Source organism: Hyaena hyaena, unplaced genomic scaffold (genome assembly GCF_003009895.1).
Source record: "Hyaena hyaena isolate Hyena2069 unplaced genomic scaffold, ASM300989v1 scaffold_293, whole genome shotgun sequence".
NCBI classification, from domain to species: Eukaryota; Metazoa; Chordata; class Mammalia; order Carnivora; family Hyaenidae; genus Hyaena; species Hyaena hyaena.
The window spans coordinates 512,763-530,388 of record NW_024080925.1 but is presented as its reverse complement, the minus strand read 5'-3'; the positions used below and the strand labels follow the sequence as shown (position 1 = coordinate 530,388).

The window sequence follows — 17,626 nt, the reverse complement described above, 5'->3', positions numbered from 1 at the left end:
AAACTGCCCGTTGGTCCATGGACTGCAGCTAAGAACCCCTAGCAGCTAGATACAGAATAACAGAAATGGAGGTGGAAAGGAAAACAACTCAAGGTCTAATGTCTCTTGTGCATTAGAGGCACAAACTACAAGACCTAAAGTTGACACCAACAAGGAGAAAAGCAAGAGAAATGCTGAAAAAGAGCTGGAAGCTTTTGAAGGAAGAAGCCAACAGGAATGTAAAGCCTTCAAAGAATATCTAGGTTTCAATTAGAACAAGAAGGAAGACAAACATTCAAAGACAGGCTTCGACTTCCAAAGGGCAAAGTAGGAGGGCTTGAGAAGCCTGAAGGAAGTGAGATAGATGTCAGAGAAAAAGAATAAATGTGTCTGGATAGGGAAAGAAGCATCTAGGTGCTGATAGGGATTGATTAGGACTTCTGATGTTGAATTAGATCAACAGAAAAGTGATTTGGACTATAGTAATTAATGAAAACTGATAAGGAGACAAATCATGAAAACATATAGATCTCTTCTTAAATCGTCTTCTCTCTATCCCTACTGCCACTGTCTTAGTTAGGACACTTGGACAACAGCTACGGCCTCCTAGCTTGCCTTTAGGTCTTCTCTGTCCCTGTACCCCTCTAGCTATTATCAACGCTGACATCATTTTGATCTTACTGAAATACAAATCCAATCCTGTCCCTCCCTCCACGCTTAAAACCTTTCAACCTTTGCATCGCCATTACTCAGAGAAGGACCTTCCAATCTTAACATGGCTCAAAAGGTCCAGCTTGATCTGACCTTAACTTCTATCCAGGCCATCTCATCACCACTCTACCCTCCATCTCATTACACTGTAGGATCCAGATGTAATGAACAACTCAGTGTCTCTTAAATGTGGACAATGTTTCTTGTGCCTAAAATCCTATCCACAACCACAACTCCTATCCCATCCCCATAATCTGGCTCATTTCAACTTAGCCTCTGGCTTTCGGTTTGAACTACATCTTAGGGTAGGAGCCTTCCTCACTCCTCAAAACTAGGCTGCTTGGTGCTTGCCATTACATAGCACAACTACTATTCTGAAATTATCCCCATCATTCATTTATTATTTTATTCACCACTGGACCTACTCCTGGAACTTAGCATAGTTCATATAATAGGTGCTCTATTAGTCTTTAAGTGAATAATAAATAGCTTTCTGTCCTCCATGTCAGGGATACAACCCATTGCTTCTTGCTCTGATAATTCCTTCAGTTAGGAGGAACAATATCAAGATGAACTCCAAGGGCCTTTTATATATTCATTAGGAATAACCTAGACTTTTCCTAACACTGATCCTTCAAAAATCAGTCCACTAGACTAAAAACAACCATGAGTGCTGTAATGTAACACCAGGTGGCAAGAAAAATACCCAAAGAAAAAGAAAATCACTTAAAAAGAATATTCAAAAGACCCCAAAGTTTTACCTACTCATATCGTTAAGTACAATTATAATTTTTCATATATAGATACTAGTACTATATACATGAAAGGGGATAGAAGTTAGCTTTGTAGATAAACAGCACACTTTTTACAAGACATAGACCAGTATTACCCATAAAACAAAAGTTTCCTTTTGTTTCAACAATTGTTTTCTACTTGCCTACCTGGCATTTCCATCTGGAATCCATTCAGTTGGCATCCAGGGAGCAAAATTATCAGAGTAAAAAATTACTACAACTCCTGGCAGCCTAGATTCCAACTTATCCTTTAAAGGTAGCTAAAAAGTCCCCTTCTCTACCAAGTCTTCTCCCAAACTCAAAGTTGACCTTCCCACTCCACTAGACCTTATGTACAGTGCAATCGGCCTAGAACAGTATTAGTATATATACCTACACAACTGTAAACTGTATACAAATCTGTTTCTTCACTGTTCCCAGTGGCAAACAGTCATATTTATTTTTATATTCCTATAACAGTACTAACCACTCAAATGCTTAATGAATGAATGGATAAAAGGATGAATAAACAAGTCTGCACACCCCACTACATCTTAGTCTATTCAACTCTGAGAGCTCTTGATCTTATTCCCAAGTTTCTACTGATTTGAGGAGGAGCTCTCTAAACTATCCCATAAATATTTAAAGATTATAAGACAGTACTTAAGTGTTACTACTGAAAACCTAAGTACAGGAAGCTCTAATTAACTCATATTAATGGGCTCCAAAAGGCCCACCTGACTTAGTGAATAATTTAAGATTAGACAACTTGTTTTGATGAATTTTACCACATACATTGAGTTGCCCCAGTCCCTGCTGGTTTATCTACTTAACACAGAAGACTTTATTTTGAATATATGCCTTCAAAGAAAAACGAGTATCTCACACTTTTTTGTATTATCATTCATGGTTTTTAAACATACCAAGGAAAACAGAAGTTCATAAAAGTGTAAAATGGACTTCAATCATAGTACAGAAAGTTTTATGTCCTATTAGGCCAATAAGAAAATAATTTGATTAAGTTAAGCTCTTTTTGTTAAAGCTGATAATGTATGTTCTACTGACTTTCAAGTCAGGAACATAATCAAGTGAAATGATTACTTTCTTTCCTAAGTACAATGTCTAATTTGGCAGATATCCCACATGAGATATCACATCTAGGTAGGTCCAGGAATACTCCGCAGATAGACAAAACCGGTTCTGTCAAGCATATTTATCTGAGGAACTCATCTTTGAGTGAACTAGTCTTACAGAAAACACCCAGGAATGTGCTAGAGTCAAATAGTAGCAGTTACATCAAGTGAAGCATAAGGCTCACAAAGAAGACTGAAAGCTTCTCAAAAGCAGTCATCAGAACCCACACTCAGGCAACATCTTCCATGGCTCGAAGACCTCATTCCTGGAGGAGACACTTGAGGGGAACAAAGAAAACCTATACTTAATTCTGGAAACAGGTGGCAGTTGCTAGATCCATGAAGTGGTTTCCATCCAGAGTTTCTCCATGTCCTTTGTAATTAAAAAAAACAAAGCAGAACAAAAAAAAAGATTCCTTTACCTGTTGACATCTCAGTCACACAAATGACTATTCCTTCAGGATAAGAGTTTCTCAGTTTTGTTTACTGAAAATACTAAAAATAGCTCATTTCTTATAGAAAACTTCTTAGAGAGGTCTTGACAATTACAATTATCAGGATTAAGATAATTGACCAGGAAGCAAATTTTCCTTGTCAATTTAATTTAGAGATCTCAATGCAGCTGGTGGCTCAGTGGTTGATCACTAGATTCCTGACTCATGAAGTCATCGTCTTACTGTACGGAGGTTCAAGCCCCATGTGGGGCTCCGCACTGGGAGTGCAGGGCCTGCTTGGGATTCTCACATGCTTACTCTTGCGCGCGCGCGCTTTCTCTCTCTCTCTCTCTCTCTCTGCCCCTCTCCAGCTCTTTCAGTTTCTTAAAAATAAATAAATAAATAAAGCTCAGAGGTTTAGATGGCTTCAGGGGAAAAGCAGAAAACAAGGAAATACATTTTTAGATTTTATATTGGCACTCTCAGAGGAGAAAGTGATAGTACTTAAGTGTCATTGTAACTCTCTTGATAAAGACCATATTCTCTGGAACCAGTTTGCCATAGTTCTTCTGGCTGCCCCAACACACTAAATAAGTTATTTAGTCTCTTCTGCCTCAGTTTCACCATCTTTAAAAATGGGAAGAACTGTCACCTGGGTGGCTCAGTCAGTTAAGTGTCCAACTTCAGCTTGGGTCTGATCTCCCAGTTTGTGAGTTCAAGCCCTGCGTCAGGCTCCATGCTGACAGCTCAGAGCCTGGAGCCTGCTTCAGATTCTGTGTCTCCCTCTCTCTTTGCCCTTCCCCTGATTGCACTCTGTCTCTGTGTGTCTCTGTGTCTGTCTGTCTGTCTGTCTCTCTCTCTCTCACCCTATCTCTCTCAAACATTAAAAAAAAAAATTTCTAAAGAATGAATTTTCACAATAAGCTTCAAAGTGACCATTAACTATTTACGTATAAAGCTAACACAACACTACTCAGCACATAGCTAACAATTAGAGGGCCTTTACTGTATGTTGATTACGAAATGTCTATCAAGTTAGAGAGGCAGGGTCCTACCATGAAGGCCTTATATGCTAGGTTAAAGGGCTCAGGCTTGACTTATGGATAAACAGGTGGCCTAAGCAGTTTCAAATGAGGTAAGATATGGTCAGATACGCAGTTTAGATAGGTCACTCTGCTATGCAGGAAGTTGGCTTTTTAGGGAGTAACAAAAAGTTGCTTGAAAATCCTGGTTAGAGATGAACCTTGTGGTCTGATAGAAGGAACTGAGAGAAGAAAGAGTCAAGAAATCAACAAGAAACAATCAAAAGATGAAGCTACCTTCCATGGGAATATAGGAACAGAAACAAATTTAAGAGGAAAATAAATATAAAGGTGCCTGGGTGGCTCAGTCAAACATCTGACTTCAGCTCAGGTCATGATCTCATGGTTCGTGGGTTCAAGCCCCACATGAGGCTCTGTGCTGACAGCTCAGAGCCTGGAGCCTGCTTCGGATTCTGTGTCTCTGCCCCCCCACCCCCCACCCACACACACTCTGTCTCTCGTTCAAAAATAAACAATTCTTTAAAAAAATTTTAAATTAAAGAAGAGGAAAATGTCAGGTTTAATTTGGGGCATGAAGAGTTTCAAGTACAGGTATTCAGTAGGCCAATGTAGTAATAGATCAACTTAAAGAAAAGGTCATAGACAAAGGCATGACTAAGGTCATCACCCCATTCCAGCACTATACACAGGGAGAGCAGTGGCCTCAGGAAAGAGACCTGGTAAGTAACAATAGTTTAAGATAAGCAAAGGAAAACCATGCAAAACGGAAAAGGAAAGGTCATAGGGATATGAAATCAATAAAGCTTGTGTCCCAGAGGCCAAGAAGTATTTGTTCAAAGAGGAAGGCAAGTAACCTTATCAAGTATAGCCAATAAATCTAGTCAATTTCCAAAGATTACAACTTAATCAATATTACTGGGGATATAAGTAGTTATTTCATAATGATGGAAGATTTACTACAATCTCAAGTGTATATGTACTTAATTGCAAAGCTTTAAAATATATGGAGCAAAACTGATAGAACTGAAAGGAGAAATAAAATACTGAAAATTATAGTTGGAGATTTCCACACTTCCCTCAATAATTGTTAGAACAAGCAGAAAAAGAAAATTGGATGTGAATAATACTGCCAGCCAATGGGACTTCTTTATAGATCAAATCTAACACAAGCTAAATGCACATGTAACATTCACAAAGATAATCCACACTCTGGGACAGAAAGCAAGATTCAGAAAACTGAGTATGACTGCAGTCACACAAAGCACAGTCCCTAGCCACAAGGAAATTAGGTTATAATTTATAATAACAGAGAGGTCAGGAAAATCCCTAAATATTTAAAAGTTAAACATAGACCTAAATAACCAGTGGGTTAAAGAAGAAATCAACAGGAAATTAAGATATTTTGAACACTCAGAAAATGACACAGCTAAAGTAGTGCTCAGAGGAAAATTCATAGTATAATGTTTTTATACTAGAAAACAAAGGCCTCAAATCAATTAGTAAGTTTCCACTTAAGAAACCATAAAAAGATTAAGGCAAAAGATTAAAAAAAATTACCAAGAAGTTAATGAAATCAAAAGCCAGTTCTTGGAAAAGATCACTGAAATTGACAAACAAACCTCTACCCAGACTAATCAGGAGGGGGAAAGAACACTGAAGACAAGTTGTTTATCAGGATTGGAAAGGGAAAAATCAATACAGAGCGTGTATCTAACAGGAGTTTGTGATATTTCCTTATCCTAATTCAAGAACATAGACATGAAAAAACTTACTGGAAAGGCCAAGGTTCACTCAAGAATAATTTGATTGGGCTCCTATCTAGTAATAGACATTACAAGGAATGGCAGAAAAGCACAATAAAAGAAGCTCAACATTATTTGTCATTAGGGGAAACAATCTGTCAGTTTCTTATAAAGTTAATCATAGTTACCACATAATTCCCCTTCCAAAATGAAAACATGTCCACAAGAACTATATTCAAATGTTCACAGCTTTACTCAGTCACCAAAAAGTGGCAACCCAAACTGTTGAATATATAAACTACACTATTACCAAACAATGGAATACTACTCAGTAAAAAGAACAGATCTCTGATATACCCAAAGCACTAGAGGAGGTCTCAAAAGCATGATGCTAAGAAGCCAGATGCAAAGGCACTGGACTAAGTGATTCTATTTATAGGAAATCCTAGAAACTGAATTGTATAGTACAGAAAGCTGACTAGTATTTCCCAAGAGCCAGGATGGGGCGGGGGGGAGGGGAACTGACTGCAAATGGCACAGAGGGAATCTTTTGGGGTGATGGAAAGCTTTTTTATCATGATCATAGTATATACATGATTGTGTACATTTGTCAAAATACATCAAATTGGTACCCATAAAATTGGTATATTATATTGAATGTAAATCCTTTCTCAAAAAAAAAAAAAAAATTCAGGTTACTAACTATCCCACGAATACTGTGAATGCATAGTTCAAGCATTCTGGCATTATTTTTCCCTTATAAAGCTCTATAACCAGGGTCACCAAAGCTTAACAGCTAAATAAGTTATGCAAAATCACACTCCCTACAAGTGGCAGAGCTGGCACCCAAAACCAGATTTCCACATTCAACTATGATTCATTAAATGAGGAGCAGACAGGGAGATCTGAGTACCTTCTCTAGTTGCTGTATAGGCTGATGTCTATTTTCAAGCTATAGTTGTGGACCATGCGTGGGAGAAGGAACTAGCGTAGTGGATTGGATCCACCTCCCCTCCCCACCCTCTTTGGTGTTTGTTTGTTTTAACGGAAATGAGGAGTAAAAAGCAATAGAAAGGAGTGGAAAGGAAAAGATCAGAGTTTACAGAGCTTAGAACCATTAAATATTACTTCATAAAATGGTTTCAATGGAGAGAATTTGTATGTGTATGTGAGCCAGGCTACAAAATGAACATACTTCTTAGTATATATGCTGGGTCCCACAGTCAAGAAAGTCTGAAAATCACTGCTGCAGGCTAAACCAGACATTACGATAGTAATACCGGCTATGAGGGGAGAAAAGAATAGACAGAGGATCAGCACGAGCACCGCACTCTACACAAAGGTTGTGAGGGACAAGGGAGACAATAAACATGTCAAAAACAACTTCTAGACTGCCAAAATACTCCATGGACAAGGTCATGGAGAATTCAGCACCGTGTCATCCATATTCAATTTCTTCCAGCTTACCTATTCCAACCAGCCTCCCTTCCCTCCTCTGGCCTCAATCTTTTTGCCTCTATGAGAAAAGTGTTCTTTCCAACCCAGGTATAGACCATGGATGCTTGTCAACTAAGTGCCTTTTTTCACCTTGCACCGCACTTTACACATCATGAATGCTCAGGTGTTTGTAGAATGAACACTACTTAAAGTGTATGAACTCTGCCTCAACACTAAAGCAGTACTTCCTTCCTGCAACCAAACAGTGTCCTGTGAAATTCTGATTGTAACTCAGAAAATAACCTTGAAACGTGAATTACTTTTGTAGGCCTTCAACAAGCAATTTAAAGGGAGAGGTTTTTAACACTAGTGTTTCCCAGAATGTTTCAACTTCAGGTTTCTAAAATACAGTTTCAGACCTGTGACTATAGCAGACTCCATTCTTATGTCCCTTCTCTCAGGTTCTGCCAAAAACAAAAGCTCTGCGCACATTAAGAAGCTCTAAATTGAAAACATGCGTGCCACATATATGTTGTGGGGGTGGCAACCTTTAACTAGAAAAACATTGCTACCACACATCAAAGCATCAGTGGTAAATGCTTCTCTGAGCTCTACCTCACCAAAAGTCATTTACATGTAAAGCCCCCACAATACACAGCTATGCTTTCCTCCCTCAAACCTCTGCATCAATCTGTGCCATAGCCTGTAAGGATCAACTGCAAATCTGTCACATCACCCCACTGTCTGTGCATTGGGAGAGATTTTTAACAGGGGTTAAAAAGGGACAGAAATGAATGCAGCAGTTCAACACACTTCAGCTTAAATGAAACTCACCAAAACTCTAGGAGGAAAGTAGAAAAGGTATAATTAGTCCTGCTTTACAAGTAAGTGAACAATCAAATAATGCATTTGCCAAGGTCAAAGAGCTGTGAAAAGGTGAGGTTCTGTCTTTCAACAAGAGTCTTCTGATTCCTAATCCAATGCTCTTTCCACACTGCATCAATCAGTGAGCTAGGTTTACATTTCAGTGTGTCTTGTTCAAAATAGCCAGGCTTTTTCTCTAAGTTCCACAACAGTGGATCCGGCTACCTAAACTAGACTGCCTGCTTGAGGCCTCCTTGGCCTTACACCCTGGCCTACTCAAGAGCCAGGCTAAAGCACAGGATCAGAAAGTGAGCAGGGAGAGTACAGTCCGCTGGTCAAAAGGGAAAAGGTCAGGGAGGAACCTAGAAAAAAAAGTCATGTGTCCCTCTAAGATGAAGGCAGAGGCAAGGCAATGGTCAGTGATCCAAGTCGGTGGTCAGAAAAACTAACAGCAGGTCCTTGTCAAAGCCCTTTTTTTATTTTATTTTATTTCTTAAATAAAGCTTCTTTACCCTGTGCAAAGGCAAAGGTCTATCTCTGAGAAGCCTGACCAGGACTAAGCCATCCCCAGATCCAAAGAAACCACAGTACCAGGCAAGTAATCAAAAACGCGGATTCACTCTTTCATTCCTTCAACAAAAAATTTATAAAAATGCTTAACATATACCAGACAACATAGCAACATGCTGCCTCTTCCTTGAAGATAGTTAAACTGGTGAGAAAGTCCTACAATGATATAGTGCTTTGATAAAAATATCACACAAGGGACTATGGTAACTCCCAAAAAGTTCTGACCTTACCAAGCCCAATTACAAGGATTAGGGGAGAGAAGGAATGGAGGCAGAATGGAGAGTAAAGACTTAAGTCTTCACTGGAAGGAACCCTTTTATTAATGTAAGATCAGAACAAGACGGCTTCTAGTATGACCTGCTGAAGCCACTCTAACAGGACTCTGTTTCTAGAGCTGAGAGTAGAGACTGTAGGCTGACAATGTGCAAGGTCAATCATAACAAAGTGAAGAGAAGTAGCTCAATGAAAAGCGGAAGAAAAAGATACACAGTGCCTATAAAATATGAACAGATCTCAAAGGTCCTAGAATAGCATTCAGCAATAAAAAGGAACCAAGTAGTGATACAGGCTACAACACAGAAAAACCTTGAAGCCATTATGCAAAAGGAAAGAATAAAGTCACAAAAGACCACTTATCATAGGACTCCATTCTTAGGAAAGGTCCAGAAGTAGACATCTATAGGCCAAGTAGACTAGCCATCGCCTAGGGCTGGTGGAGTTGGGGGTAAATGGTGAGTGACTGCTTCTAAGTAGGAAGTTTCTCTTTGGGTGATGGAAATGTTCTAAAACTGATTGTGGCGATGGGTATACAACTCTGAATATACTCAAAATCATTCAGCTGTACACTTTACATGGGTAAATTGTAGGCTATATGAACTATATCTTAATAAGGCTATTATAAATCTACCATTGCATAGTCTCATAGATGTTCAAACAAAAAGTGCAGATGGTTTTATTCTCAGTCATAAGAAGCCACTTGAAAGCTGAGTCAGCATAGTACGTGTTTAGGTTTGGGGCTTTTGGAACAAGATTCAAGCCACAGCGACACCACTTGCCAGTTGCGCATATGTGGGCCAACCACGTGCAAAACCTAGTGGACCCTCAATACAACTGAGCGCTAAGATGAAGGCAACATCTATCTTGCATGATAAGAAATTACATGGTCTCTGTGTAACTGCTCTGTATCGCTGCAATTTTCTAAATACTGTTATGTGAAAAATCTTATCCAAGAAAGCTTACATGAACCACGTTTTGGGTTTTTGGGGGGTTTTTTGTTTTGTTTTGTTTTTAGGGATTATCCAGAGGAATCAAACAGAACATTCTAACTGAATTTCTTCCATCCTGCATGTCAAGAACTAGGTCTCATTTCGCTTTGCCTGTCCACTTTATCCAAGTACCCAAGATGGTACGTTGGATAACGGGGGTCCTAGACATTTTTTAAGTATTTACCATCTTCTAAGCATTCTGTTTCATATTAGATTTAAGGTGAATTTGAATTCAAAACCAGATCAATAGAGCACTGTGCTTCGTGCTATCATGCTTACATATTTTTTTTCCATGTTATTGTTTATTTCGGCCTGGTCGCTGTTGTTATTCCCTTACCATTAACCAAGATTTACAATTAAACATCTATTTTTCAGAATAGGTACTTGAATATACAACAGTCTGTAATGGTGCTATAAAGTGTTAATTTCTTATAAGCAAGCCTATTATTTTCAACATGCAGAATAGGAAGGCATGCCTGGTTCCCAATTTTTGAGCATTATCTTTTGTTAATACATGTATGACATTTTAGTCTGATTTACTTTAATTAGCAACTACATATTTCAAAAGAGCTGTAGGTCTTTAGTTTTTTTTTTTTTTTTTACCTTTTTGAAGTGTGCAATTCATCCCCGAAGAATGAGATGGATTTGAATGATTCAAAGTTGACTAACAATTTATAATTAAAATCTTAAATTAGCATATCCACTAGTTCTTTTTACTATTTAAAAGCAAACACTGGCTGCCTTTTACCAATTCTTCCTCTTATTTTAGCACTATAAAAAAAACAGTACATTTCCAAAACATGAGGATTTTTAGCAGTTTCAAAGGTGTTAGCACAGCACGCCATCAACATTACATGGTTAGTTAAGATTCACAACAAAAGAAGTGTTGAGCATAACCTTACCATATCATCCGTCAGTGTCCTAATATTTAAATGCTGCAAATGAAAGAAACCAATCATATCAGTAATTTATAACAGCTTTTATTTTAGTTAATAGAATACGTTTAAAAATTCTACAATGCTAAGTTAAATGTAATTAAACTCCTGACAGTCTAATAAAAATGAGTTATAGAGCATCTTAATCACTTTCTCAAGAAGATGGACAAAAGGTACCCTGAATGTGGTAGTTTGAAACATTTCCTGAGATTCTTGGACTTGCAAACCTCACAAACTAGAAACCTAACTGTGGCACAATAAAATGTATTTTCCTGAAAAACAGTATTAGTTACCATTAAGTATATGGACTTAGAACACAATGGATATGGAGATTTAAATGTGAAAAAAAAAATCTGAATCATAAGACAGTGAGACTTTAAAAGTGCCATTAGCATGCAGCATAGTAGATAATGAAGTACTTTGCTGGCTTAATTAACTTAAACAATTCTAGTAACGAAGAGAGTACTGGAATGACTATTTGCATCTCTAACATCAGTTTGATTTATCACCAGCGGTGACAGTAGACACTTTTCAATTTCATTGCTAGCTTCTTTGAGAACCCTTTTGCTGATTTCCCTGCTAGACAAACGTAAGGCCACTTTAGAAAGTGAATAAATTAGTTTCTTACAAAGTGGTTGTTCAAAAGAAAAAGTATTTAGGTGGGGAAAAAAAAAAAGACAAAAAAAAATCTTAAGTTTTCTAAATTCCAGAGTCGGGCAAGATTTTGCATTGAATCAATTTCCAATTCTCCCTCATCACATTCAGTAGGAGTGGACCTTTTAAAAGGGCAGAGAAAGGGTCAAGTGTATTCCTAAATAGATCACATCTTTGTAAGTGTAGAAAAACATGTGTTAGCATTCATCATATAACAGCTCGAGTGGCACTAGTTAAATTCAACACTGACACAATGAAATTTGTCATTCACGTTTGTATACTGGAATACACCTTTATGTTCATCAATCTACCTCAGTGAGGATCCAGATTAAAAAAGTGTACAGAGCAAGTCACTATCCCAGATTCTCTTCTCTTTGACTAAGAGATTCCTTCCTCAAGGGGAGAGAATGCAATAACGGGAGGGGCCCAGAATGAGCTCTGTGTGTAACAAAGCTGAGGAACTGTCCATATTACTAGCCACACCACCAAACTCCAGCCTAAACCCCTTGGGAAGAAAGAGTGAGAGTAAGGAGTTCATAGAGTTAGTATTTAATTCTGGGCTAGAATCTGCTTTTAATATTACCTTCAGCCCTTGAAAACAACAAGCAAGCACAAAAGTCCTTAAGAGCGGGAGTAATCCTGCATGGCAGAACTAGAAGATTTCTGAGGCACTGGGGGCCACAGTCTCATCCCAGAGACCATTACAAGAATTAAACTCCAATCCAAATGGCTCTCAAGTTAGCAGAAAAAGCAGCAGTGGAAAGGCTGGGTGGGGTGCCGCTCCCTCTACCTGCCTGCCTCAGGTGTGCTTTCCTGCCCACTTGCTGTCATCAGAGATTTCCAGCCCACTCCACATGGTTCACCACATCTCTATTCTTCAGACAGAGATACCACCCCAATCACAAGGCACAGCTCACCTGAAAAGGGTCATTTTGAGTTCCTCTCACAAGACCAGGGGAATGTAGTCAACTATGGACACAACAGCATCCTGGGTGGCCTAATGCTTAAAAACTAAGGCCAAAGAGAAAGGTTCCAGCTGAAATCCTATTCAGAAAAGTACACCACACTCAAGAGAAAATATCTCCCTGCACCAGTGAAATACTCCCAAATACCAGTTTGACTTGCCTGAGGAAAATGCTATAAAGGCAATGTTAAGAGAATGAAAATAGACAATTTTAAGTGAAATATGAGCAGAGCCCAAGGAAGATTCATGGTCTAAAGACTGCATAAAGGCTAGGGAAAGCACAGCACCACACAGGACAAGGAGGGGACATAGGTAATAGGATGCAAAATACACGAGATGTAAATATCCAAAAACAGTATTTTGTGCACAGCATCAAAGGCCTAAAGCTGTACAGACTTTTAGAGCTGGACTCAGAACTTTCAGAAAAGAATAGTCATCCTTATGTAGAAACAAGACACCGAAGATCCATTTGTTTTGTCATAACCTTTTTTTGTATTCTTGAACCATCTCACTGAGGATCTAGCTTTTTTTGAGAGAAAAAGTGCATGTGGAAGCAGGGTAGAGGGGCAGAGAACGAGAGAATGAATCTAAAGCAAGTTCTTCCACACTCAGTGGGGAGCCCAACACGGGGCTCAATCCCACAATCCTGGCTGGAATCATGACCTGAGACTAAATCAAGAGTTGGACACAACTGACGGAGCCCCCTAGGCACGCCAGGATCTAGCTTATAAAAGGATTCAATTTGTGAAATACTTGTTTTTTAAAAACTATGGAGGCACATATATAAGTCCAGTTACTAACTATATGATATATAATCTTTCATAAGAAAAAACATGTAGGTAATTTACAAGGGAAAGGAAGAAACTCAAAGGGATCCAAGTGCAGTAAGTTTGATAGTCTGAGAGAAAAGCAAGAAGCTAAAGGCAAGTTCATTATTCCTTCTTCTTTGGAAAACACCTGCTATCTATTCTCACCACTATCCACACCAGGATCCAGAGAAGCCAGGGCAGAAAATGACAGCAACTTCAAGGACCCATGAGAGGGCTGCAGATAGTGACTAACAGAGTACACAGCTGGGAAACGGATCAAAAAATTTTGGTTTCTCTGTCAAAGCAGTGAAGCCGGAGTAAGTTTCACTTCAAGATGAGCTTTCAAAAAATAGAAATTACATAGCTTATTTGTTTGTATTCATGAAACTGAAAGAGACTATTAAAGACTTGTTGGCAGTAAAATTTTTAAGTAGATCTAAGCATGACTAACTTCCCCAAAAACCTGAATTGCCCAATCCCAGTCTACATCCAACAAGATTTTAAGTAGAAATAAACACTAAATTCTTATTTTAACAATATAAAGGGGGGGGGCGCCTGGGTAGCTCAGTTGCTTAAGCATCCAACTTCAGCTCAGGTTATGATCTCACACTTCATGAGTCAAGCCCCACATCGGGCTCTGTGCTGACAGCTCAGAGCCTGGAACCTGTTTCCAATTCTGTGTCTCCCTCTCTCTGCCCCTCCCTGCTCATGCTCTGTCTCAAAAATAAACATTTTTTTAAAACATGTAAAGTTATTAGCAAATGGTACCCTTTTGTAGAATGTGTCAAAGTTAATAGGATTCTAGTTTACTGTGAAGGGGACATTATGTCAAGGCCCTATCTGTTTAGATGACACACTTCCAAAAAGTGGAAAGGGTAGGGAGAGAAGAAATGGACAAAAAACACTCATTCTGTGGAGTTTCAGCCTCTGTACAGTAGACATAAAATAAAGGGACATCCATATTTAAAAAAAGAAAAGAACAGTATTATAAACAGTTGTTATTTTTATACTGCTACTTGAGGTGCTGTTTATATGTCTGGTTAGTCAAGACACATAAAAAATGTAGTATTTGCTTTATAGCTACCAGCAAAGCCCTTCACTCAGTCTGTTGTGGAAAACAAGAGCACCTATCAACCCGGCTCAAGAGCAGCATTTGCCGATAGCCATACCAAGAAGGAAATGGAAACATAAAATGGACTATTAAAAGGAAGCAAATAGGAATACTTTAAAAATAACCCATAAGCAACTTTTAGTACCCACACACACACACAAATTGAAACCATACAGTTTTAGATATATGAAAACATTCATACCTAATGTGATTTGTGACCTTTAGTCACATCACCTGGTCTATGATTGTATAGGTGTTATTAATGCTTTGCAGCAATGGGATAAAATCAAACTGGTGATAATATCACAACAGTTCTGGAGTCAGAACCATCGGTAATTGGTTAAGGTGTGGTATTAAAGCACATCAGAGCTCCTTTCCCAAGCCAAACAACTCATTTTTCTTCCTGCATTGCTCAATTTGCTAATTCTATTTTCTCCCTAAAACATAAGGAATAGATAGGTAACAATGCTTTCTGCTAAGGACAGTTCCTAGGATGAATGGTCAAGAGGATCACTCTGGAGTTGAAAGAAAAAAGTCTTTGTCGACTTTTTTGGATCCTATGTTCTTTTGAAAAAAAAAAAAAAAAGTAAAAACACAGAACATAGGTCTCTGTATTCGCATTTAAGCAAGGCATCAAAACCTTTATTGAAGACCCTACATGCTGCCAAAAAATAGATCTAGAGCATTCAAAGCACTGTGTGAAATGCTGTAAATATCAAGGGGTATGAAGGAATGGTCCTTCCCCAACCAACTTAGTTTACAAGGAGGTAACAAACACCAGATCAACTATGTAATACAAAACAACATACAAACCCAAGGTCCACATACAGTTTAAAAAAAAAAAAAAAAAAAAAGGTTCCAAGCTGCAGCCTGAGACTTTTAGCAAATTTTATATTTTCTTTCATTGGTTAGCACATTGGAACTAGCAGAGAGCAAGCGTCTGTCCGTTCATGTCATTAGGTACCTGACAGCCACCACCTACTGTCAGACTAACAGGCCCTAATCACTGTCAAAGCCAAATACGTGCTAATCTTTAAGAAAAATTTCTGGCTGTTGAAATTTAATTTCTTTAATTCACATCCTTTAACTGGGTCATTATGAGGAGCCGCTAACAAGAGGAACACCTCCGAGAGCAAAGCTTCTGAACGGGCTTGACTCAGACTCAGTTTTCATAAACTAGACCTTCTAAGCCACCTAGCTTCCAGCTCGTTAGTGTGCACTAGAAACACGCCAGCATTTTCTTTGTAAAAGAAGATTACAAGGTCTCAGCTTCTCAAGACTCTGATTCAGTAGGTCTGCGGTAGGGCTTAGAAACATGCACGCTTAAGGGGCCCTGGGCAGTGCTGTAGCCAGCTCCCACCCACCCCCACCCCCGACCATGTGAGATATCCTGCTCCTCCCCCCACCTCAGCCTGCACCGGTTCGAATCTTCTCACCTGCGACTCACTTTAGACCCGGTATCCTTGAAAACAAGCTAAATGAAGGGTACAAGTAAGAAGTATGCGAAATTTTCAAAGTGAGAAGCCTAAGCTGGTACAGTTGGGACAGGTTTTACCGCCATGTAGTGACAGGCACCAATTAGTACTATTTAAAGAGAATTCAACAACCCATGGTGTGCAAGATGAATTATTGCATCATTTATTGAAATGCTTAGTCTGTCTCTAATGGTACAATAAGTCAACCTCATAGGCATAGATTTAGTGAAGCATCAAAGCTTGCTCATTAGATCAAACCATGACATGACACTATTTGCTTGTCAAAACAGGGACTAGGTTACTGACAAACTTATACCCAAAAGGGATAAAAGATTAGTCTTCTTTTTATCATAAGATATGGATGAGGTTAGGGTAAGCATCGCTCACACTCGTTTCCAATTCCAGATTCTTCCTTCCCACCAATACGCTAACACCTACTTTTTCCTAACAACATTTCTGGTCCACACACCTTGGTTTTAATGTCAATGCCAGTCGTAAAGGCTGCAGAAATGTAAAGTGCTATTACTAACCACAACACTAACCACACCTACAGAGCCACAGGTTCATTGCTCATACCTAGATGTGAAAACATTCGAGGGCTCCAGATTTAACACCTCAGAACCATCCAAAAATAAGACGGAAGCTCTCATAGCACCGAGGATAAGGGTAGACCTGGCTCTTTGATAATGTAAAGAAAAGCTTTTAAGTTGACTGGCTCTTCATGTGGTCATATTTTTAGACCCGGGTGGAGACAAGTGAGAGATGTTAGGAACAGGTGAGAATGAGTAAAAACTCTCCAGCTTCTTTTACTCTGTTCATTTATTCAAAACCATGACCCCGCCTACCTCAGAAAGACACACACCCGGCCATTGTCCCAGGTTTCTCTCACCCACCCAAGATTCCAACCTCCCTTCTCCAGAACTCCTTCTTTGGGAAATTGGAATCACTGAGAAAACATACGCTTTCAGGAGGAGACGTCATTCAAGCATCCACAGAAGTGAAAAAATTCATTTCTAAGAGAAGTTTTCTAAAGGATCAAAAGGCAGCAACAGAACTGCTAGAAAACCAACACCTCTCTGGAAAAGCCAATCAAATTGTTACCTGGGACTCTCTTCTAGAGGACACATCACAGGGGATGGGCACCAAACAAGTCTTTTTCTGTTCTAACAGAACTCCAATGTTCGTTTTCCTTCAATGAATTCCTTCCACATGGAGGTAAAATTAAAGGGCAAACAGAATGGCTAATTCTAGTAAAAGAGCTTTCATGCCTATTTTAAGCTGTTTTCTTCAGCTGTTCTAGTTCTCTTCGCCTCTACTACCAGATCAAAACCTCCTCTGCAATGGGTCCAGGGAGAAACCATCAAAATCTCCGAACCGCTCGCTCTACAAGCAGATTTAGTCCCAGGACACCAGAATCCAAGACCTTTTTCATCGTCTGGAGAAGTCTAGAAAGTGTTTCAAATATTCGCTGGAGCAAGAGTTAAAATGGTCCCAGAGCTTCCAAGAATTACCTTGCAGCTTATTCAAACTACAGGGTTATTTCTGAGCCTGAGTCAGTCTCCTGGAGGTCCCGCCCAAGACACAAATATAGATGGACTATTCCTGAAGCTAATACAGCACCTTCCAAGGAGGATTTTGTTTCCCCATTCTGGCATCACCACAAGGAAATTAAATTTGGTTGAACCTTTTTGGAGAACAACTTGGTGAAACAAATCCTATGTTCACAT

General features: G+C 39.0%; 1 protein-coding gene across 2 annotated transcripts in view; it reads right to left on the bottom strand.

The window, feature by feature from the left end:
• The window catches only part of DIAPH3 (diaphanous related formin 3), a 508,311-nt gene that overhangs the window by 469,308 nt on the left and 21,377 nt on the right, over positions 1-17,626 (bottom strand). Inside the window, exon 2 of one of the 2 annotated variants that reach the window (XM_039247287.1) lies at positions 10,854-10,886. The exons of the other annotated variant lie outside the window; for it this stretch is intronic. Within the exon in view, the coding sequence (XP_039103218.1) occupies positions 10,854-10,886 (33 nt within the window). The remainder of the gene's footprint in view (positions 1-10,853; positions 10,887-17,626) is intronic. 2 annotated transcript variants of the gene reach the window in all.